The sequence below is a fragment of the Cavia porcellus genome, unplaced genomic scaffold, assembly GCF_034190915.1.
Source record: "Cavia porcellus strain 051 isolate PalLab524CR breed Dunkin Hartley unplaced genomic scaffold, mCavPor4.1 scaffold_22, whole genome shotgun sequence".
In the NCBI taxonomy this organism is placed as follows: Eukaryota; Metazoa; Chordata; class Mammalia; order Rodentia; family Caviidae; genus Cavia; species Cavia porcellus.
Window position 1 is genome coordinate 43,204,052 of NW_026947505.1, and position 24,854 is coordinate 43,228,905.

At 42.3% G+C, this 24,854-nt stretch overlaps 1 protein-coding gene across 2 annotated transcripts in view; it reads left to right on the forward strand.

Moving 5' to 3' along the window:
- The window catches only part of Tram2 (translocation associated membrane protein 2), a 78,324-nt gene that overhangs the window by 36,247 nt on the left and 17,223 nt on the right, over nt 1–24,854 (forward strand). The window contains exon 2 of one of the 2 annotated variants that reach the window (XM_003474913.5): nt 10,391–10,454. The exons of the other annotated variant lie outside the window; for it this stretch is intronic. Within the exon in view, the coding sequence (XP_003474961.1) occupies nt 10,391–10,454 (64 nt within the window). The remainder of the gene's footprint in view (nt 1–10,390; nt 10,455–24,854) is intronic. 2 annotated transcript variants of the gene reach the window in all.

A 24,854-nucleotide genomic window follows, 5' to 3' on the forward strand; every position in this document is an offset into this window, starting at 1 on the left:
ATCAAGAGCAGATGGCAAAAACTATACCCAAAGATTGGTCTTTAATCTGCCCCATGCCTGGCTGGTGACCTTGATCTTGTCTGGGAGTGTGAGTACAGCCAGGTGAGGGGACCATAGTAGTGACTGAAGGAGGGAAAGAAAGAGCTGCCTCCACGTGGGCTTACAAGGCCTTGGCTGGGAAGTTTCTTCACATATTGCCTCCCTTTCTGTGTATATCTTTCTTCCTCAGTGGTTCACTGTAATTGTCTCACAAAGAGGTTATCTGTGCTTTTTGAAGAAAGCTTAAGGTCACTGGTGGCCCGGCAGCCCTGTGTCTAATCTACTGTCTGAAATAGTGTTACTATGGAGCCAGAGTGGGGACACCTGGCTTCTTGAAGGACTTGCTCTGAGACTACAACCTTCATCTGGGGGGCTTCGCCCGTTGAGCATTGGGTGAAGGCTCCTGATGCCTCTTGTTAGTACTGAGGAGCAGCTGTAAGTTCAGATGAGTTCTGTGTCATCCCTTGGTGTTTGGTTCCTGAGCTGCCTTTCCCTGAGGTCACAGCCAAACTACTGTGGTGCTGAGGGGCTGAGGCAGAGCCTGGCCCTACCAGGCTGAGGAAGAGCACTGTCGTAGTTACTTTTCTCATTGCTGAGACAAAATATGTGACACCTAGAGTTAAAGAGGAAAGGTTTGTTTCCGCTCACAGTTTGTAGAGGTTTTGGTCCTGTCAGTTGGCTTCAAGGCAAGGTGGCATGGCAGAGGGGCACACAAAGAAGCAGTTCCTGGCAGGCAGGAGGTAACAAAGCAAGCAAGCAAGGGACCATAGCACTTCTTTCTGCATCTTTTATATTCTATACAGGACATCTGGCATTGCGTGGGTTCCACACTAATAAGTAATCACGCACTCCTAACCCCAGCATCACATACTGTGCATCCAACCACCTTTGAAAAAGCCCCACTTATGACTGCATGAGGCTTTGGGATAACATCTAGATATAAGTTATCATAAGTATTTTTATTTTTATTTTTATTTTTTTGAAACAGGGCCTCATTATGTAGTACTGGTTGGCCTCAAACTTGTAGCAGTCCTCCTGCCTCAGCCTCCCAAGTGCTCAGATTACAGGTGTATGCCACCATGTGCAGCTTTTGATGTCACTTTGAAGATAATAGTTGTAGTCAGGGGTTGAGCACAGGGAACAATTAGGATCAGAACATGGAGTTTATAATATTTTTATAATGGTCACAGGAGTTAACACAAGAAAATGCAGGAAATCTATCTGTAACACCAAAGACATAGAATATTTAGTCAAGGGTCTAACTCTCACAGCAATGTCCCACATGAATCCAGATGAAAACCCAGAGCTCATGACGATGCCTCCCATGAGTCCAAGAGCCCACAAGAAGGACTCACGCCAGTCTCTTTTTATGGATCCATGCCAGGAAGACCCAAGGGTCAGCGGTGGAAGCCAGAAAGCCCATGCCAGCAGGGTGAAGGAGCTGTGTTGGTAGGATGAGGGTTCTACGCTAGAGCTGAGAAGTCACACTCAAAACAAAGACCAGGGCTATCCTGAAAAGCAGCATAGCCACCCTTAGTGACACGGAGGCCCCGAGCTCCTCTGACGACAAGTACGGTCAGGTACATGCCAGGAAGTTAGCGTGACAAGTTCATCCTGGAGACCAAGCAGCACACATCTTCCCCTCCAAGGCCAGGAAGCAGTGCTCGATGCAAGGACCAAATTCTCCAGGAGAATCTACCGGCTCAAACAGCAACTCGTAGGAAAACCCACAATACCTCCATGCAATAACACATTAACACCTCAATGCCTTCTTTCTCCTTCTCCACCTATTTATGCTGGCAGCTTTCCTCAGGTGGAGCATCTTCACTCAGTGCCATGCTGATGTAATCCAGCTGGCATTAAGTTGACCATCAGTTTTTGTTTTTTATTTTTTTGTCTTTTTCTTTTTTATCGGTACCAGGGATCGAACTCATGACTGCCTGCTTGATTGCAAGGCAGGTGCTTATGCCGCTGAGCTAAATCCCCAGCCCGACCATCAGTTCTTAATCCATAACAATAATATACTGTTTTATAGTAATGTATATAACTGTGTATGTGTCTGTGTGTGAGAGAGACAGAGAGATTGATCAGTCTTGGAATGTGGCACTTAATCTAAATACTGACACTTGCCCACACTGAGCTTATTGGCTTTGGGAGTGCAGGGTAACTGGCTGTGACAGTGTGAGTGGTGTTTACATGAGCCATGATGATGGTAGTAGAGCTTTCTTCTCTGTTCCTCTCTAGCATGCTTCCTGAGAAGTCCTGCCTTTTATGATATCCTTTCCTACTTCCACTTTGAAGGTGGTTCTGAATATCCAGTTGTGAATATCCTTTGCTGAGGAACTCCTAGGAGTGTTTGAGTGTCAGATGCTTTTCTTTTTATTGTGGAGCTGGGGATGCACCCCACAGCCTTGCTTATGCAAGGCAAATGCTCTACCATGGAGCTATGCTCTTAGTATGCCTGGATGCTTTTTATTATCTTCTTGGGATTGATGTAAGTTGCTTGGATCAGGCTATTGCTGTTAAGTTCTGCCTCTTAGGTGCCCTAATTCGGGTGGTCCTTGGTGGCTGCTGCTCCAGGTGGCAGTGGAACTTGATGTCATCCACAAGGTGTTGGTTTTAGGCACATGCAGAGTGCAAGAGCTGTGGGGTCAGAAAGGCTTCCATCCAGATTTCAGAAGGTAGTTAGGCCAGTGTGCTCCAGAGAGAGAAGTGTGTGAAGGTGTGAGGTGAAGCTAAAGGTATAGTGGTGTCCCCAGAAGATTGGAGCAGCCAGAAATGTTCATTGTCCAAGGCAAACTGCAAGGAGGAAGCAATGCCTAACCAAAGAAAGAAGCCTTGGGAGCTACAACCACTTCAAGCGCTGTAGGGATGGAACCACCCAAATTGTTTGGAAAACAACTTGTCACAGATTTCCAGGGATGCTGAAAGTGGAATTATGGAACTTAATATTTGCTCTGCTGGATTTTGGACTTGCTTTGATTCCATTCCTTTGTATCCGTGTATTTGTACCTTTTGGCATGGAAATGTCTATGTTGTGCCACTGAATGTTTAACTTTCTTGTCATTTGTACAGGTGCTCCCAGCTAAGAGTTTGCTTTAAATCTCAGAGGAGACTTTGGATTTAGAATTTGTAGGGCTTTGGTAACTCTTGGAGGTAGACTAAATGCCTTTTACGTAAAGGGATATCCATGAGTCTTTGAGGGCCCAGAGGTGCAATGTTAATGGCTTGTGTTTAGATGTCTCCCCAAAGCTTCTTATGGTCCTAAAGTGGGACTTTTTCAGAGGTGGCTAGATCAGTGGTATGTGGTTGATTCATGGAGCAATGCTGGGATTAAGGGTATGTGATTATTAAATCATTCCACGGATTGATTTGACACCACCTGAATCATTGTAACCTAGATAGAGTATAAAATTGGCAGAAAAAGGCTGCTGTAGCGCCATGTTTGCTACCTTGTGCCTGCTGTGAACTGTTTCTTTTCTGCACTGGCACCCTACCTTGGAGCTAGACTTCACAAACTGAGTTAAATACACGTTTCCTCCTTTAACTTTGGGTGTCAGATATTTTATGTCAGCAATAGAGGAGAAAGGTAACTAAAACAATGGCTATTCCTCTGACAAGTTTTCTCATGCCTATACCTTGTCATCCTTTAATCTTGCCTGTTATTAGTGAATGTATTATGATCCCTGCTCTTAGAGAGTCTCTTGTGCCTCTTTACCTCTGCCACACTTTCTCTATCAAGACAGTTCTTCAAGCAAGGAAACCAGAATCTCCAGGTGTTGCTAAAAGCCGTACAGACACGTACTGTCAGAACTCTGCCCTCTGTACTTCAGCCACTCTGCCCTCCCTGTCAGCTGCTCCTCATCCAAAACAGATTAGACACTAAGAGTGAAAAACATCTTTGTCCCAGCTTTCTGTGTCTTACTGAACATCAGAAGGCTGCAGATCATGTTATTGTGTCCTGCCGCCTACACTGTGCATGCTGGTGATCCATGGACCCACGGGCTGTCGCAAAGGAAGAAGCTCAGGGTGCCAAACACTCCAGGGGAAGAAAGATCCTACTTAAAACTTATTTAGTTGACTGTTGTTTTTTATTTTTTATTTTATTTTAAAAGAAAGATGTCCACCAGTTGGGTGTAACTTTCCAATGTTTTCCTGTCTGACTGAAATTTTCCTATTGCCTCAGCAGAAAGATGCAAAATACGTTTTGGGAAAATCTGAGTGGAGATCCTCTGGCCTCTTGAGAACAATGCTGAGCTGAGCTGGGGGAAGAGGGGGGTTTTAAGTGCCCTCTTTTCCAATTTCAGTGGGACAGTTCACTTGGCTTTAAGCTGTGCTTCTAATGAAGAGAAAATGCATGCCCTGGGTGTGAGCGGTGGGACCGTGCCCCTGTGTGTCAGCCCTGAGGTACAGCAGAGCAGTTCAGAGCAGAGCTGCTTCTGTGACAGTAGGTCCTCACTCCCCATCCTAGTCTGCTCCGCCCACACAGCCCCCTCCAAGGGCCAGTGTGTGGATGTGTCTGCCAAGAGAAAAGTGGGATTCACTGGATGCATTCAGGGCTTAATGCCTTCAGGGAAGCCGCAAGACCGCTTTCATCCAGGGTATCTCTTATCTTTGGTACCCCACTATCAGTTTGCCAGGAAAGAAGAGTGGACCAGGGCATTTGAAACCCAGGGAATCCTGGTGCCTAGGTCTGGCAGGCCCACAGGTCAGCCCAGGAGGCCTGCCCTTGCCTGTCACACAGAGATGATACCCAGACCTCATCTTCATCAGGTAGAGAAGCAATGACAGATGATACACTTTTGGAAAGCCCTCTTGGCAAGTTTGTCCATGGGAGGCTGTGATTTAGGCATTGAAGGCCACAAGGGATGCAGAAAAGATAATCTTTTGGAGCTGAGCATGGGAAGGGCCTTTAAGGACACTCATCTAGCTAACTCCTTTTTTCTGTGCCAGTCTATAAAATGGAGACATTTCTAATGTCTGCCTTAAGCATTGAATGACAAAATGACTTACAAAGTGCTGAGAGCTGTACCTGGTACTGAGTGAGCCCTTGGTGTCATTAACTGCTATTACCCCTAATGGATGAAACTTGGGTCCAGAAGTAAAATACCTTGGTCAAGGTGACTGTGCTGGGCATGGAATCCATATGCAGTACCCTGAGCTAGTAGCAGCAGTTTTGCCAGCATTTTAAAGTCGTTCTGCAACCAACAGCTCAGGTTCCTGTGCCTGTATTAGAAATGGCATCTGAGCAGTCTGGGTTGTGTTTCACCTGCACCAGCTCACACAGTACCTCTGCTTTTGTGTTTGATGCCCTGTTTGAGTTAAAAGTTTAGTGAAGCTAGGTGTGTGTGTGTGTGTGTGTGTGTGTGTGTGTGTGTAAGAGAGAGAGAAAGAGAGAGAGAGACTTGTGGTCACTCATGTAATTTAGTGTTTTCCCTTTGCATTAGTGTGTTAGCATGTTGTCACTTTGAACCTTTTGCCTACTGAGCTTGGCATTTAAAATGCTATTAAACTCAATAATGTTTCCTATAAACAGCCTTACAGGGATGAGAGATAATTGGAATGACATTTTTAATAGTCCCTATTTTTTAGCCCTCAGTGCTGCACAAACCCAACCCACACTGCAGAGAGGGGCTTGTTAATTATTTGATTCTGGTCTGGGGTCAGAATAAGGTTATAGAATAAAGATTGGGATGCCACAGGGCCTTTGAAAGCACAAAGTGGTTTTTATAGGTTTGCACTTTTTGGCCAGTGCCTTTTTCTTCTTTTTTGTGTTTATTAGTTGCTGTGATGAATTTAGGATATGATCACTTTTTCCTCCTTTGGATGACTGAAAAACCGTACAGCCAAATTTTTGTTCCCCTTTAGCTAATGAATAGGACTTCCTGGAGTATGTTTTGCGGATCAGCCTCATTTCTTGCTCATTCTTTTTGCCTTTGGTACACGTTTTATTTTTGTTGTTGTTCTTTTTATGTTACTGTTTTTGCTGTTGTCCATTTTATGTTACTGTTCTAATATTATGGGCTGTATTACCTATGCACTACATTTGTTTTGAGAACAAGTTTATAAGAAACCAAATTGGCTGCTGCCTTTTCTGCTTGTGTCACTGTGAGTTCTTAGGAGGTTACTTCTCTGTTCCCCAAGTTTAGTGTCTTCATCTATGACACAGAAACTGACACCATCTGGCTGAAGTGGGAGCAAGTGTAACTGCTTCCAAGGAAAGACACACATCTTAGAATTGGTTTCTGCTGCCACTGCCAGGAGCATAGGGTGGAAAAATACTGGAATCTAGTATTTTATTTTATTTTATTTTTTACCTTAAGTCAGAATCCTAGATCCTGTTCTCTTACACTTGTGTTCATAAAACATGTGTTAAGCATTCATCTGTGGTTACGGAATATTATGGCTGCTTTCAGCATGAGTTCATCAAATAAGTATTTATGAGATAACCTACTACATGCCCAGCACTGGGATGGTCCCAGGAAGAGAAAACATGTGCACAGAAGTATAAACGTGGGTGGGTGACAGGCTGAGGATCAGACAGTTGAGCATGACTCTGATTCTCCTGCTCAATTACTGTGTCCTGGGAATGAGCATTTGTTACTGAGTCAGCTCTGTCTTGTGCACCATGTGAGTCTATGAACTGAAGATCACTGAGGCAGGTAAGTTCCTCCTCCTCTAAGATCTTACATGTCCATAAAGGAAGAGACAGTTTAAAAAGGAAAGTAAATCCTGTAGAGCTGTACACATACAATGGGAGAATTTCATGGCGTGTAAATTATACCTCAATAAAGGTGTTAAAAAATATCTTGTTCCTCCTGGAACTGACATTCGGGTTTGCCCTAGTAAATTCAATTCCTCATTATTTGTGGATTTTATTCCTGAGAATTTGCTTACCTGCTAAAAGTTATTTGTAACCCCCCAAATCAATACTTGGCTGTTGTGGTCAGTCACAGATGTGCATAGAGGAACAAAAAAAGCTTTGACTTTGGTAACATGAGTGCTTCCAGCTGAGGTAAAGGAGGAGATGTTCTTGATTTTCTGTTTCAGCTCTCATACTGCAAATAAGTATCATTTTCACAGTCTATGTTGTGCCACTTTATTTATTTACTTTTTTGCCATTTGTGCTTTTTGTTGAGATTTCACTCTTCCAATCTAATCCCTAAGTATAGTGCTGAAGTGCTGTCTAGTGTTGCTTGCTAAGTTCCTTGCTAAGAAGGTTGCAATGCACTCTGGGGAGAAAGTGTGTGTGTATGTGTTAGGTAAGCTTCGTTAGGCCTGAGCTCTATATATAGTACAACTGTTGGTCACAAGTTCAGTGTTAATGAATCAGCAATAAATATTAAACCAAGTGTCTTTGGACACAAGTACACATAACACAAGGTTATATTTGATATTTTGTCAAAATGTGACCAGAGGGTGAAGCAATTTAAGTTTGTATTATTCCAAGATATAGCACTTCAGTATTTCCTAATTCAGTTTTTATAGTGACTTCATGGACCATATCTACCACGAATAATGAGAATTGGCAAATACCATAAGCAGGGTTCTGTAACAAGAGTGTATATGGAGCTCGCATTCCAAATCTCTCTCTTCCTTTACAAAGAAAACAGGCAGTGATTTTCAACCTGGCGCCATGTTGGAATGCTCTGGGGAGTTACACAAAAGGCTGGTGCCCTAGTGGGTATAGTTGGGGTATGGCCCTGGCATAGAGATTTTAAAAGCTCCTCCAGGGATTCTCATTGTAGCCAAGGTTGAACTCTGGTACTCTGCATATTGAATAATAATTCTTAGAAAGGGATGCTGAGCATCTGAAGGAAGCCTGGGGCTCACACAGCTGATGGGAGGCTGATGACCCAAGGGCACTCCAGGGCCAGGACTGCAGAAATCACAAGAGGACTCTATAGGTTCTTAGCTCTGACCGCACTTTCTCTGGTCCTGCCCAGTAGACCCAGAGCTCAAGAGAGGGTGTCCACCTGCCTGAGCTCTGTTCTGGGGAAGGGTCTCTTCCCTTTACCGTCCCAGGAAGGAGGTGGACATTCTTAAGTGAGCTCAAACATAGCCTGTGCCCTTACACAGTTAGGGGATGTGTTTCCCAGGGAACCCTGTGCTGTTAGATGAGGAAAGTAACTGTCAGATAGACACAGCTCTCTAGGCGAACCTCTGCCCGTGGTCTTCCAAAACAAATGCATTTCTTGGACGGAACCAAATGAGAGATGTCTGCTGAGGATTTGTAAAGTGTTTGGTGAATATTTTTTTTTGCCTACCCATCTTTCTCTTCTCTTTCCTTTCTCTCATTTCCATCATTTCCTCTGGCCCACACTCACAGGGATTTTAGTGCATGAACACAAAGTGTAACCTCAAAGTGTAATGGCAGACAAGACAGTGCAGAGTTAGGTGATTGAGTCCAGGATGACCCCTGGGAACAGAGTTCAGAGAGGAGAGCCACACTGGCAGGAGTGGTCAGGAGGGGCTTCATGGTAGAGGTGGGTCAAGGTGGTATGGACAGGTCACCAAGAAGTTGTTAGTGGCAGAGGACAGCTCAAGTGACAACATTGGGGTCAACTGTCACTGGTTTTGTGAAGCAGGTACTCAGCACTTACTGTATGCATCAGGCTAGTTACTTGAGGGTATATGTGAGGGTGTATGTGAGTATAAGGAGACAGTGTGACCCCTGTCTTGAAGGAAGTGACAGCTCTGTGAGAGCTATCAGCTGCTCTGTGGAAATGATGACCCCACAGAAGTATGGTGTGCATGCTTCCAGTGATGAGATCATTCCCTGGAGGAGCTAGGAAGCTTTGTAGAAGAGATGCCTTTTGAATGGGGCCAGGAAAGAGGAGTGAGATTCTGATTGATTAATGGGTTGATAGAAGGAGAATTCAAAGCGAGAAGGGACCGAAGCTCTTCAGAGAATGTAGTGAGTGAAACCTTGGCAGAAACCAAGCACATCTGTTCTAAAGAAAATTCAGAGAATTGGTCAGGAACACTTTGAAAGGTCTTAAGAACTAAAGTACTAAGTAAGGTTTTAGGGTGGGGATTGGAAAAAGACCTGTGTATAGATAGTACTTAGATTTCCAAAGCTCTTTCTCATTCCTAACCTTGGGATTTCCCTGTAAGCTTGGTTGAGTATGTTTGAGAGACAGGCGCAAATACACAAAAAGCCTCCTCAGTCATCATTGCCTGTGAGAAGTCTACAAAACCCCACTGCAGAGTCACAGATCTTGTTGGGCAGGGAGAGCTTTTCTCTTCAAAGAACAGAGCTGACTCTGTAGGGTAAGCTGAGGATGGTTATCGCTTATGGAGTGTCCAGAGTTATATTTGCAACTCTACCCCATTACTTCCTTCTGACATCTGTGCATAGAGTGGAGCCAGTAGCCCCGCATGGATGAGGTATCTTCGGAGGCCACCTGGGAAGGTGCCTCCTCCTCCCCTGGCCTTGGGCCGTTTCTCAGAACAGTGTGGGCGGTGTTCTGCCCCAGCTGCACATCTGGGGAGCTGTAAATAGCATTTAACAGCTGGGCCAGTGCCATCACAGTCTACAGTGCCCCACACCAGCTGACATCCTACAAATATTCAGGATTTATGGACAAGGCACCCAGGCATACAGTGTGAAGTTATTTACTGTAGGTACGTGATAGAAGAACCAGATTTCAATCCAGGCATTTGATTCTTCAGTCCAAGCTTCAAGCTCTTCATTTTGTTAATTTCTCCTCCACTTGTGAAACTGTGGTAGTACTGATTTGGCTATTAATAATCAGGTGACAACCACAGTTTTTTTTTCACAGTACAACTAAAATTTCAAAGGCAACTTTCAAAATAAGCAAGTCTTGTTTTGTCCTATGTCCCTCAGTTGAGCAGGTCTGTAATTAGCAGTTAGAATTCTCTATTCTAGAAACGAAGGTCTGCTGACCAGTGTGCAACAACCTAAGTGCTAGGGAAGCGAGCTGGTCCTAAGCCCTGGGAAGCTGTGACTTCATGTTCTGTAATGAGTGCACAGAACTAACTTGATACATCTGTGAATGATATGAGTGAATGAATGAATGACAGGCAGATTTGAATCCCTTGCTTGGAGCTCTTGGCCCACCAAGCACAGCTTGTTTCTTTCTATCTACAGTGAATACAGATACTTTAGGATCAAATACTTTGAGACCCAAAGTTTTGTTTTGTTTTGGAGTAGGTATTGGGAGGGGTGTCATTAACAAAAAAAAAAATGGAACAGAAACTCTGCATTAGGTAAAATCTCTTCTCCAAAAGGAAACTGCCTAAGGTGTAGAAGGGATGGGTACCTATGGTGGTAGATGGCTCCACATGGCTGAGAAGTTAAACTGAAGCTTTTCCCCTTGTTTTACAGGTCACAGCCAAGACTGCCTTCCTATTTATTTTACCTCAGTATAATGTTAGTGTGCCTACAGCAGGTAAGAAAAGTTCTGGTCTTCATCTCCCCTGTCCTGCTTAACCCCATAGGATTGCCTTCCCTTTTCTCTGCAGTGATTGGTTAGATACATAACCTGGGTTTCAAATATCTTCCCACCCCTGCAGCAGGGACATAGTGGCATCAACTGGGAACATTTCTCTGTTTTTCAGCTGCAGCAATCAGAGGAAAAGCCCTGCCACCTCTATCCAAAGCATCCCATTTTGGCCTTTATCGGGGACAGGATTTTAGGCACTGTGATCACTGATTCCTTCTCAAGAATGTGGTCTCCTTTTTAAATTTTTAAGAGGAGAGTGAGCCGGGTATTGCACTTTGATGGCACCTGGAAATGGGCCTGAGGATAGTGCTGCCTTTTGACTGAGTCAAGATCAGGAATAGGCCCAGACATATGTGTTGACACAGGACCATCAGGAAGGCCACTGACCCCAGCTGTTGCATCATAAGCTTCTAGCTCAGGAGCAGCAGGGCTAGGTAGATGCAGAGCTGGGCTGAGCTGGGGAGAGATAGGATCTGTTTAAATGGATAGTTGCTACTCACTGGAGGTGGTTATAAACATAGAGTAGCCAGTAGCCTTATTATTCCCCAAGAAAATTGGAAAAAACAAAACTTTTTAGGTAGAAATACCCCATTTTTAAATACTGAAGTTAATTTAAAAATTTTGTGAGTATCACAAAGCCCAGCGTTAAGTAGATTAAACTAGCACATCCTTAGACTGTTGACCTACAGCCTTGGAGTTCTCAGGTTCACCCCAGGAACCAGGCATCACTCTTTCTTAGCTGCCACCTCATGCCCTGGACCACTCTAGCACTGGTGGAAACAGTGAATTCTGTTGCTCTGTGTCGTGTGGCCCAAAATCAAAGTCAGACTTCTTTTATTCTTGTTACTTGAAAATCCTCAGACAATCTGTCAGTCCAGCTGTATTTATGCTTTAGTGATTTTTAAAAAATGTTTTCAATTGTGGTAAAATAACCTGATCCAGTGGTACACATTTGTATTCCCAGCTACTTGGGAGGCTGAGTTAGTAGGATAGGATCACTTGAGCCCAGGAGTTCCAGTCAGCCTAAGCAAGACACCAAGACTCCCTCTCAAAACACAAAGATTAAGTGTATTTTGCCACTTTTTTTTTTCATTTTTGAAATGGGGTATTACTGTGTTACCCCAGCTGACCTGGAACTCCTGGGCTCAGGCAGCCTACCTCAGCTTCCCAGTAGCTAGGACTCCTGATACATGCCACTGTGCCCAGCCCAAAATTTATCATCTTCGTTATTTTTAAGATTATGTTGCAGTGACATTAAGTACATTCACATTGTACTGCTGTCTATATCTGGAACTCTTTTCGTCTTGCAAAACTGGAACACTATAGCCGTGAACAGTAACTTCCTGTCCTACCCTCCCCACTTCCCTTGGCAACCACCATGCCACTTTCTGTCTCTGATTAGATACACCTGGTACCTTATATGCATAGACTCATACAGTGTTTGTCCTGTTGAAACTGGTTAAGAGTTAATTTTTAAATAGACATTTTAAAAATATAGTTACATAAGTCATATAAAAGTCTTAGATAAAATATACTAAATAAAGAAAAACATAAGATGAAAAACCACACATGACTCTTAACACTCAACAAAAACTGGCATATTCATTAATAATACACTTTTTTACCATAGGATGCGATAGACTTTTTCTCATACCATTATTTATCATTCCATTAACGAGACATTTTTTTAAATGTTTAGAGTTACTTTTGATAGAGACTACTACAGATTTATCTAATCAACTTAATATTGTTGGATATTTACATTTCTAGTTTCCTCTTTGTAAAGTATTGTGAACAGTCTCATGGCTCAATTTTTTCATTCATTCATGATTATTTTGTCAGGATAAATTCCTGTATTAGGAATTTCTGGGCTCAGGAGTATGTATATGTTAAAGATCTTATATTTGCCAAAATACTTTTATTATCTAATACTTACAATCCATAAACTTCAAGTTTTTAAGGCATTTTTGTAAATGCAAAGTACAAGTTTTCTGTTTTTTATCTGTGTGTCAGAATGCTGATTCATAAATTTACAAGATGTTCAACTATCAAATTGTTTTTAATTTTAATTTTTAATTTTTTTTATTTTGGAGTGAATAAAACCAAATGAGAGAAAACAAAATGGGGTCAGTCAAAGCAAAAAGATGGGTATAGTACATGACTTAAAACCAAAATACAAGATAGTCAACAATGGTTACCATAATGTCTCTTGTTATCTTCAATGGAATTGCCCATATCATTAGGCATAATAAAACTGAACATGGCAGTACAGAACAAAATCAATAAAAACAAAACATTGGAGACATTGTAGGACTTCAAAAGAAGATAATAGTCAAACCAGAGTGGGTATCATAGTGAATCTTATTGTCTTCAGAGTAGTTGCCTATACCCTCAGACATGATACTATCAAATATAACAGATTCAAATAAAATGAGTCAAAACAAGACAGTGAAAGCAATATAGGGCTTCAAATTAAGTTAATAGAAAATAAAAAATGGTTACCATAGTATATGCTGCTATCTTTGGAATAGCTGTCCATGCCATCAAATCTAGTACAAGTAGACAAAGTGGAACAGAATACAACCAAACTAAACAGAGCGATGAAAACAATATGGGTTTCAAATCATGATTCAAGATTAACAGTGGCCTCTGTCTTTCCTTTTTAGACAATTCCTCCCTTTTATTTTCACAGGGTGCATTATACATTTTATATTCCACTAACTCCTTTAGTTTTTAGATTAGGGAAGCAACCTGCTATTTACTTAGGTGGTTCTGAACCTTCTTACCGCTGAGCATGATTTCAAGTTGTATCCATTAACCTACAAGAGCCTCAAGGTTTTCTTTCCTTATAGTTGAGTAGTTCGCCATTGTATAAAAGTGTCATGTCTTTCCAGCCAATCTGCAGCTGAAAGAGGAGCTATCCCCACTTTTTTCTGGTTTCCTGTCACATAGGACATTATTTTCTCATCTTTAACTTTTAGTCCGTAAATTCTCTTTTAGATTAATTATATTTCTTATGTAGAGCATCTTGATGGACCCTGTCTCCTGATTCACTCTGCCTGTGTTTATTAGTGTATTGAGGCCATCTATATTAGTGATTACAGCCGACCTTCTCTGCCTCATCTCTGCCATGCTATTTTTCTGCTGTCAGTTGTCTACTTTTCCCCTTCATTCCACTGTCTGCCCCATTCTGTGAGCCCCCTCTGCTGCTGTTCCTGAAACCATGGTCTTTTTTCTCTTCAGAGTGTCCTTCAGTAATTTTTGTAGGATTGAATTGGTGGTCATGAACTCCCCCAGTTGTTCTTTGTCAGGGAAGCATCTTGTTTTTCCATTAATTTTGAGAGATAGTTTTTGCAAAGTACATCAGTCTGGCTTGGAGGTTATTTTCTTTCAGGGCTTAGAATACTTCACTCCAAGCTCTTCTTGATTTGATGGTTTGTGTCTAGAAGTCTGCCATGATTCTGATGGGTTTTCCTTTATAGATGATCTGTGTCTTTTCTCTGACAGCTTTTAATATTCTGTTCTTGTTGAATTTCAGGGGTTCTGGTTGAATTTCAGGGATCTTGATTATTATATGTCTGGGTATGGCTCTATTTTGGTTATAGCTGGCTGGAATTCTGTATGCCTCGTATATCTGAGTATCATTTCTTTTTCCTATGCTTGGGAAGTTTTCTTTCTGTAACTAGCTTTTGTATTTCATTTGTGTTTACCTCTGCTTATTCACTTACATTTTTTATTCTTAAGTTATAGATCCTCTTGTCATCTTCTACGCTTTGTAGTTACTTCTGGCTCCTTGTTATTTTTAAGAAGTCTTTCCTTTTGCTATCACAAGTTGCAAACCTGTCTTCAAGTTTTGATAGTCCATCTTTAGTTTTTTCAACTAGTTTGACAGCTTTCAATGGAGTTTTCAATTTCCTGGTACTATCTTTGAATCTGTTTCATGTATTCTAAATTTTTTTTATATTCATCGAAGGTTCCCCTCCTTTTTTTTATGCTCCTCCATTCTTCCATCTGTGGCTTCTTGAGAGGTGCTTAGTATTTCTTTTATTTTTCTTATATTTTCCTTTACTTGTATTAATATTAATTGTTAATATTAATATTAATTGTTAATATTAATATTAATAGTTAATATTAATATTAATTGTTAATATCAATATTAATTGTGTAATAACACAATATTTAATATTGTGTTTTAAGTTGTTTTATAATTTCACGAAGATATTTCTTTATGTCAGATGCTGTTGCTTCAGAAACTGCAGGTGTGCAACTCCCCATCTCTTCTGTGTTTACCTCCCCTGGGCCAGTAGTTCTTAAACTGGAGACTGGAAACTGCCTTTTTTTTCTTCCTCTTGTCATGTTTCTGGTTTCATCCAGACAAGTGGATAATGGGGTCTCTGGCACTTCTTGTATTGGTTAGAATTAGTCTGAAGCATGCTGACCAGGGATTGCAGCCTTCCCCAATCTGCTGGTGACTACTGGACTATAAGCAGGGGCGGAGCAGGCTGGCCCTTCCCTTTCCGAGCTGGTTAACCACTGGGAGTCTTTGCCATGTTAGTGTGTGCTGCATGGTCAGGGCTGGTTAGGGACAGCTTTAAGGAAACCTTGGCGTTGGCTATTGGATAGCGCACAAGGACAGGACTCGGTCCAAGCAGTTCTCACCAATCTGCGCTGCTCTAGGAGCAGCTGAATGAACCCAGCTGCAGTTCTGGTTCCAGGCTTATCCTGCCCAACTCTAAAATGTTGCCCGGCCAATCGCCCACTCCTGCTGGAGGGCTGAGTTCCCCACACTCACCATGAGCTGGTGCAGTTCTCTGGTCCACTGCTCCCCTCCATGACTGTGTCCTCCCACAGAGGCCCTCGGGCTTGCCAACTGCCAACTTTACCATGACCATGTGGCTTTGGATTCCAGTGGCACTTCACACACAGTGGGACCGGCTCTGGTGAGAGTGCGTCTGGCTACCACCTTCTGTCCAAGTTTTTCTTTCTTTCTTTTTTTTTTTTTTTCCACTTTAGTTTCTTCCTGGGTCGAAAGGATCCATCTCCTTCCATCTGGTGTTCTCCAGAGTGTGATGTTCCAGCATCTGAGCTCTTTCTTTCTCTTTCTTTCTTTCTTTCTTTCTTTCTTTCTTTCTTTCTTTCTTTCTTTCTTTTTTAATTTTATTTAAGGAGAAAAAGAAAAAAAAACAGAAAAAGGGTACAAGTTATACAGAATTTCAGAAAGAATAAGCAGTAGGGAATCACTAGTTAATAGATTACATATTGTTATCTTAGAAATAGTTGTTCAAGTTACAAAATTAAAGCGTATAAAGTGGACTTTCAAACAGTGAGACTGCAAACAGTTTTGTTCAGTGATCCAACATCTGAGGTGTTTTTGTCAGAGAGGCTTTTTACTTTGCTTCTTATTGATTCACCATCTTCCCCGCTACCCTCGGCTATCAAATTACGTGTTGATATTTGCATTAAATTTCTCTGAATCAGATTTTATGGAATACCAGATAATGACCCAAAATTGCATTAGAATTTTATTGTAAAAAACTGTTGTCCTGGGAACCATGACAATTAATGGCACATATGACTAGGGCACTCTTTAATTATAGGAAGAAAGTAGAAAAGCGATATCCTTTGACTTTCCCAAAGAAAGTAGAAGAGTGACATCCTAAAGCACCCATCTTTCAGCAGGATGAAAAGTACAGGCTTCTGGACCAGACTGAAAGCCTCTGGGCATGAAGAACTTTCCATCAAGTCTCAGCGTGTGCCACTGTGGGTCACATCATGCCTTTGTTGTCTAACTGTGGTCACATCATGCCTTTGTTATTTGTCTAACTAATTAATTGATCAATCTTAGACAAAAATGTATGTGCCTATTGTAGGTCAAGCCTTGGTATAAAAGGGAACGATGCGTAACAAATAGATAAACAGTAATTATACTGTAATGGGGTAGGATGATGCAGGAAATACAAAAGGCTGTGTGATGAGCAAAAATAAAATGGTGATGAGGAGGATGTCTGACTATTGAGCTGTGGGGGCTTCAGGGACAGTTGTGTTGTGGGCACAGGAAAGGATTTGGTCAGAAGGGGCATCCCTGGCACAGAGCTCAGTATCTGCAGAGGCCTTCAGTGAGATCGAACACCAGGTGGGCTCCAGTGGCTGAATGTGTACCTGACGCCGGTGAGATTGCTTTGTGTCGGGGTGAGACTTGAAGTCTGCTTCTGGGTCCTCCTCCTGGTCTACAAGAGGCCTTGGTAAGGCTACATCAGAATCCATGCTAGATTGAGGGGGTTTTAGTTACGTTAGAAGGAGAAAAAGTAGTGTTAAATAGGCTATCTGTTGTTTGAATCTTGCCATTTGGGGTTATTTGAAATATGACAAGCAAATAATCAAGAGAGACAATGAAATCAGAGGAGGCTGCTTAATTTTGTTGGAGCTCCTTAATCAACAACCTAATATGGTAATGTTTAGTTTGTAAGAACTGGAGGAGAGCAAACTTCTCATGGGAAAAAAACAAACAACATTTTAAATAAGAGGTCTATTAAGGTTATGATTTCTGAAAGTCTCCTTAGTGCCTGAAGTACTTGGAATTGTATCCTTTTTTGTATAACCTGAGTAAATTTTGACTGCTAAGATTAAACTTGTTCATTTCGGCATTTAAAATTGAATTTTAGTAGCATAGGAGCTGTTTTCATACAACATGGCTTATCATTTCTAAATCCCTATATCTTCCTCAGCTGAGACTTCTAGGGTGAAAAGCTATCATGACAGTGTTTTGGGGGTTCTTTTGTCACTGCTTTGTTTTGCTGTAGCTTTTTTTCTGCTGTTTCCCAACTCCCATCTGTACTCTTCCTAGGGCTGATGTAACAAACACCACAAACTCAATGGCTTAAGCAGTAGAAACTTATATCTCACAGTTGGAGAGCAAGGAAGGGATCTGTTCAGGCCTTTATTTAAGCTTCTTCCAGTAGTTCCTTGGCTTGTGGAAGCTCTTCAGTCATCTCATGTCAATCTCTGTATCCAAATTGCCCTATTCCACTAAGGACTTGTCTTGACTAATGACATCTGCAAAACCCTTTTTCTAAATAAGGTCACATTTGAGAGTTCTGAGCAGTAGGACATCAACATGTGAATTATAAGGCCATCATAAGCCACACTACTAGGTAGAATTGTGTGATTTTTGTCACATTATAATCAGCAGATTAAGAAAATTAAGCTTCAGGCAGGGAGAGAGAGACAGAGACAGAGAGAGGAGGAGAGAGAGAGGGGCAGTACAGCTGTGCATCCTAGTACAGTGCCCACCATGTTTGTATCCTAGTGGTATCTTTAAGGTCAACAGTGATAAAGCAGGAAGGGTCCTTTTTTTTTAAATCCAAATCTCTGTTCTCTGAATTTCAGCTACCTATTCTTGTCAGGGTCACTAGACTTTGCAAATACAAATCCAGGACTGCTGGTTAAGGGTTGAATTTCAGATAAACAGATACTTTATCTTTTTGTTTTTAGTTTGAGTATATCCCAAATTATACATACTAGAAACTATACTAGAAAATTATTAATGTCAGACTTTCCATCTTATCACTAGATACTTAATATTAGAGTACTTAGCCTCTTCTTTCTGCCTAAAATACCACAGAATATCATGTATGATGGTCAGAAATATACAGACTCAAAGATCAAAAAGTGATAGGAGTTTGGTTCTTCCCTCAGGCAGACCTGAGGCCTGCCTGCCCTTGTTCTGCTATAGAACAGGTGAGCACACAGAAGACCAGGCATTTATTTATATAGATACTGTGTGTGGGTTGTGTGCTGGATTGTCCTGGGCAGGTGACTGGCATCTGGAGTCCTACCCACCACTCACCAGTAATGGGCACAGAGAGCAACAGTCACGGCCTCACCCCATGGGTTCTAAAGGGTAGGATGCCCTGGGATTCCTTTTAAGTGTGTGCTCCTGAGATTTTCTGTAGACCAGTATCATGGGCATGGTCCCTAGCCTTGTTAGAAATGGATTCACAGTGCATACTTCCTAAATCAGAATTATATTTAACAAGATTTCCAAAGTTTCATTAAAGTTTGAAAAGCTGGCTTTTACATTGCATGAGTGAAAAGCTCCAGTTAGGCTTTCCAATAATCTTGTGTTTTTAACCTCAAAGTAACGTAAATCCAGTAACTCATTTGCCTCTTTCTGTTCCCTTCTAGTTTTGGTTTTCTATAAATATTTGGTCTAGGGAGGGCTGAGTGGGTTGGGTGCTAGTGAGGGCCACAACCCCCTCGAAAGCATGAGCTTGTTTGCAGCACGGTTGGGTCAGAGTCATGGTAGCTCAGACAAGTGCTCGTGAGCCTGCCTGTTTTTGCATACCTGGAGCGTGAAGCCTCGGTGGCAGTGAGTCCTTCAAGAGAAGGCCTTGTTTTGCAGGGATCAAAGGCAATAGAATTCTCCCTTGGCTCTATGGATCCCATTGGTTTTATCACTGCCATCTGCTGGGTTGCATTTTGCAGCTAGAGATGAAATGCCCAGGAGCCTCCTACAGCATAGCTTGGCCCTTGTTCTCACAGCCCCTTCCAGGCCGAGATGCACTGGCCATTAATACAAAGCTCAGACAGATGGCTTTAAAGCCTCATTCAGCTGAAGGCCTTTGTGCAGGCTCCGAGTGGTTCTTGTTTCCTCTGCTGGTTGGCAGGAATTGGTGTTGTCTCCTGCTTGTGTCCTACACTTGAAAGATTGGCGTCACATATCAAACTGAGCCCTTTTTGTAAGATGAGCTCATGGGGGGCAAGAAAGGAAGAGACAGGTGGATACCGGTAGCCTTGGAGATGGAAGCTGAACTTGCTTGCAAATGAAAGCTACCCAGTCTCTACTTGGGGCCCTTACCACTTAGAAGAGACTAGGGTCTCATCTATCCTGCCCCTAAGGAAGTGGTTTCAGAGAGTTGATTGATGTACCCTGTGATGCACTAGGAGGACAGAGGAGGGGCTGGACAGCTCACACCCCTGTAGACCAGGTCCAGGAAAGCTTTAGAAAGGCTGGGTTTAGGGATGCCAGAGTGGGCCTAAGGGGATGCTGGTTTCTGGGAGGCAGAGACCTGGCCATCTTCTGGCTGTGTTGTGCCAGGTAGCCAACAGGATCACCTCTGGTCCTCAGGTCCTATCTGCGTGATTGAAGAAAAATAAATTAGGGACCAGAGTGCCTGGCTGAGGGGTCCTCTGTCCAGGACTTTGGGTCAGCCTGGATTTATTTTTTACTGATTTTCACTTCCCCTTTCTCCTGATCAGATCTTTGTTTCTCTTGTCTAGGTAGCATCTTTTCCCCCCTTATTCATTTGTTCTTTCTGAAATATTTGTCTTTAGTTTAGCAATGAGTTTGTTGAAATTGTTATTTTTATACAAGTAAAGAAGGCCCTGATTTTAGATTTTTTTGTTGCTCTCCTATCTGATCTTTGAGAGATTATTCTTCCTTTATGGCTCTTAGTGAGTTTTCTTGAAAGTGTAGGCCTTCCCTCACCTGTAAGCATTCTTCAAATGTCGCAGCCTCTTGGATGCATGTGTTGTGTCCCGTTGTTTCCTAAGAAGCCACAGATTTGTAAATTGCGGTGACTTTCTTCCTGCCTGCCTCTCCTCCTCCCTTTCCTCCCTCCTTTCCTTCTGCTTTTTCCTCTCTCTCTTTTTCTCTCCTCTTCCCTGTTTTTCCTCCCTCCTCCCCTCCTTTTCCCCTCCCTCCCTTCCTCTCCCTCCCTCCCTTTTCTTCTCTTTCTCCTTCCTTCCCCTCTCTTCCCTTGTCCTCCCCTCTCCTCTGTTTTCTCTTTCCATTCCCTTCCCTTTTGTTTGTGGTATTGGGAATTGATCTGTAGGGGTGCCAAGTTATATCCCCCGCCCTTTTCGTTTGATTTTGAGAAAAGGTCTCTCTGAGTTGCCAGACAGATCTTGTGATTATCCTGCCTCAGCTTCCCAAGTAGTTGGGATTACAGGCTGGTGCCACCATGGCAGCTATTGTTACGTTTCTTTCTGGAAGGCCACAGGAAGTGTTAGTACTCTATATAAAGGAATGACGCCTCGAGGAGACAGTTGAGAAGCAGCGGTCTTTCCAATTTCTCTTTAACCCTTTTCTTATTTTTGAGGCATCTTTTCATGTCATAGAAATAATGTGTTTTAAAATCTCCCTATGGCACTCTAAAACTGGAGAAAATATATTCCAAACCATCAGCATAGGTTAAAATGGTGGCTTTGCAAACCTGTCAGTGAGGTCTTTAATTCTCAGGACTGGACTGCGTGTGTGCTGAGATAACAGTATGCAGACTGGCTGGCCGAGGCAGCAGAAGCAATCTTGCAAATATAGAGACAGCAAGTCTGAACTCAAGGTGTCAGCAGGCTTGGCTCCCTCTGAGGCATTGGGGAAGGTCTCTTCTAGGCCTGTCTTGATTCGCAGATAGCTGCCTTCTCCCTGTCTCCTCACATTGTCTTCCTTTTCTGTGTGTCTGTGTTAATTTATTTATTTTTTGGTGTACTGAGGATGAAACCCCAGCCTTACACATGGTAGGCAAGCATCTTCCACTGCGCCACCCCAGCCTCTCTCCCTCTCTGCTTTCTCCTCCTTCCATTCTTTCCTCCTCTTCTCTTTCTTCTTTTCCCCCTTCATTCCTTTCTGGTTTTCTTTTCCTTCTTTCTCCTCCTCCCATTTTGCTCCTTCCCCCTTTTCCTCCTCTTTCCACACAGTCCCTCCATGTTGCCGAGGCTGACCTTGGACTTGCTGTCCAATCGCCTCAGCCTCCCAAGTAGCTATTGTGCTGCTTACTGGGCCTGACTCAGATGTCCTATTTTTATAAGGAAGCAGTCATATTTGAACTAGTCCCACCCTAGTGACCTCATTTAAACTTGTTAGCCCTATAAAGATCCTGCTTCCAAATAAAGTCATAGGGATTAGGGCTGTAGATACTTTTGGGGGGAGGACAGGAGAGCAGTTCAACTCATGATGGTATGCATGTGTGTATGTGTGTTTTTGTGCACACATGTATCTGAGACCAGCACAGTGCCCGAGGTCAAAACATTCCTGAGGTGTCTTCCAGGTGGAAAGGCTAGGAGGGGTGTGGCCAAACAACCTAGGACCTGGGCCATGGGGCATGAGCTGAGGTCAGAATGCTGACCTTTGAAGCTGTGTACCCTGCTCATCTTGTGTATTCCTCTCCTCCGTCCCACGCGGGGGTAAGGGGGTTAAAAAAACCCCAGAGGCGTGGTGGGGACCTGGTAGATGTGGCCCCCCTGGCACTAGCAGGCCAGACCCACCCCCACTAGCTGCAGGTCCAATAGGCTGCTGTCCTGCTTGTCTCTGAGCCTCAGCTGCTGTGTCAGTAAACAGGGATAACACTCAGGATTACTGTGAGGAGTACATGATGTCATTTACTAGACACTTCAGTTGAATGCATGGCCAATAAATGGCTTGTAACTGCCATTAGTATTATTTACTTTACATGAAAATTCTAATAGGTGGTGGGATTTTTTTCGGGGATTGGAGTTGCATAATAACTGTCCTGTCCTTTATCTACTGATTCTTTCTGTGGGAAACAGTCATATTGATTTTATCTATTTACACAACACTTTATAGCTTAGGAGTCAAATACGTATTTTATTCTTACAGCTTTGTGAGAAAAGGTAGTTTTCTTCTCATTGTCCAGAAGTGTGACTGAGAAAGAGAGATTCTGGATCACAGCAGTAGCAGCTCCAAAGTAAGCATCAGGTCTTGTCACCCATGTTCCTGACTGCTATGGGAAAAGGAGGGAGGAAGACAATCAACTGAGAAGACCCCATTTTTAACCTTTATTTGTGCAAATCCAGGAGAATCCATGCATTCATTTATTTTGAAAGTTACTCTTTGAGCAAAAGGTATGTGTGCACAGTTCAAGTGTAAGCCTGTGTGAAAAGGAACAGAGCAAGTCTTGTTCCTACTCTGTCCTGTTTCCTCCCCCACCCACGGGCGGGCATTTTCTCCTGAGCACCTTCCAGGATTTCTGTTCTGCCTTATACGTAGCACTACAGCATGCAAATACAAATACATATTTTTTCTTTTTCCCCTTATTTTCTTGTAGGCGGAATACTATTTTTTCTTCTGTATATCACTTCTTTCCACTAAGTAATATATGTTGGGTCCTATTTCATAAAAGTATGCAACACATTCAATAAAGTTTTCATATTATTAATAGTACGATGTGCTGAATTTTTAGATTGTACGTGCTCACGTGATCAGGTGTAGCTCAAGATGCAGCTGCCTTTTGCCCCTTCCAGGAAGTACCGCCTCCTGAAATAATTGCTGTTCCGAGTCCCCTGATTAGTTTTACCCAAGCATCACTCCTTCTTTAATTTTTAATTGGGTCTGAATTACTTGGAGATGTTGTTAACCACACATTCTGGGTTAAACACAGAAACTCTTGAATTTTTGACCCAGTTGGCCTGGAGGGGGCCCCAGATGGGCATTTCTAAGCTCAAATGGCAACATGTTGAGTAAGTAGCCTTGGTGCATCACAAATTGAATATCCCATTCCCCTAATGTATTATGGATTTCAGATTTTTTAAAATTTTGGAATATATTCATATGTGTAATAAACTGTGACAGTTGGACCCAAGTCTAAACATAAAATTCATTTATGTTTCGTATCTACCTTGTGTATATAGCCTGAAAGTAACTTTATCCAGTAGTTTTAGTGCACTTACGTTTTAGCTTCATCCTGTCACATGAGGTCATGTGTGGAATTTTTCACTTGTGGCTTCAGGTTCGTGCTTAAAAATATTTGGATTTTGAAACTTTTCAAATGAGAGTTGCTTAACCTGTGCATCTATAATTTATGTACAAGTTTCTTATAGATTGAAACACTTTAGGTTGTTTTCATTAGTTTATTGTTAAAAGTAATGCTGTCAGTGGCACATGCTTATAATAATCTCAGCACTCTGAAAGGCTGAAGGCAGGAGGATCTTAAATTCAAGCCTAGCCCAGACAATTTAATACTTTAGCAAGATACTGTCTTAAAATTTTAAGAGGGATAGGGGTGTAGCTCAGTTCGGAAGACCTGGATTCAATCTGCATACCACAAAACAAACACATAGAAGCAGTGCTGGTATAGAGCAGTGTTGGCAGACTTTCTAGAGCTTTCCCTGATATAGATAGCTTGGTGCGACACACGTGCCATGAGTTCTCCACCACTGCTATAGCACATAGCTGTGTACATAGAGCATTTTTGTCATGGCAAATACTAGTTATAGGACAAATTCCCAGAAGTGGAATCACTGCATCAAGAATTGATACATTTGTAATCTTAACAGAAATTACCAAATGCCCTCCAAAGAGGTAGTACCATTTTTGTGCTCCCCTCACTCACCAGGGCATAAGGGAGCTTATATCACCACCACCTCAGCCATGCTTTGAATTTTTGCCAATCTGATAAGTATGAAATGAAACCTCAGTGTAGTTTTAATTTGCATTTCTCTTCTGTGTAAGGCTCAGCATAAATGTGTAGGAGCCATCTGTGTTTCCTTTTTCCGTGAATTGTCTATTTCCTTTGCCTATTTTTCTGCTAGTTTTTGACCTTTTATTCCTTAAGTTCTAGAAGCTTTTTACATATTAGCAAGATAAGTCATTTATGTCTCATCTGAATTATAAATATTTTACTAGATGATCATTTGTCTTTTTTGCAGTGGTGCTGGAGATTGAACCTAGCTAGGTCCTTGATCATGCTAGGCAAGTACTGTGCCACCACCCAGCTCCATTTGTCTCTTGATTTTGTTCATGATGATTTTTTTTGTTTGTTTTTCATATCTATATTCCTGGCAAGTGAGATTTGAAATGATACGAAAAACAGAGTTGGCTGTCAGCATAGAAACCTGTAAAAGTTGATTTACCAATCCAAATTTGCAAGGATTAGGAGCAAAGCGAGAGAGATAGAAGGATCCTGTGAGCAACCAGTTCTTCAGATGAAGGAAGAAACTTTCTGTGCAGATGCCAAGAGTCTAATGAGTCAGAAAAGCAGATGGGATGTAGTAACAAATAGACACCAGCTCAGGTCAGGAGGAGGAAGCCAGAGATTCCCCCGTATTATTCAAACAATGCCGGAAAATGTGAGGGCAGGTAGGCAGGTGAAGCTGCTTACAGTGTATGTCAGAAGGAAATAGGAAAATGTCTGTTAGTCACAGGCAACAAAACAGGAGGTCAAGAAGAATGTTACTCCCCAAAAGTGACAGTTGCCCAAAGAGATCATCAAAACTGCCAAGGCTCTTACTGGTTATTTCAGATCTTTTTATACTATGATTAGAGACAAGCAGGGCAGGTATCACTTTGGATTGCAGGATCATTATTGAAGGCACTTTGTTCCGTGGCTACAC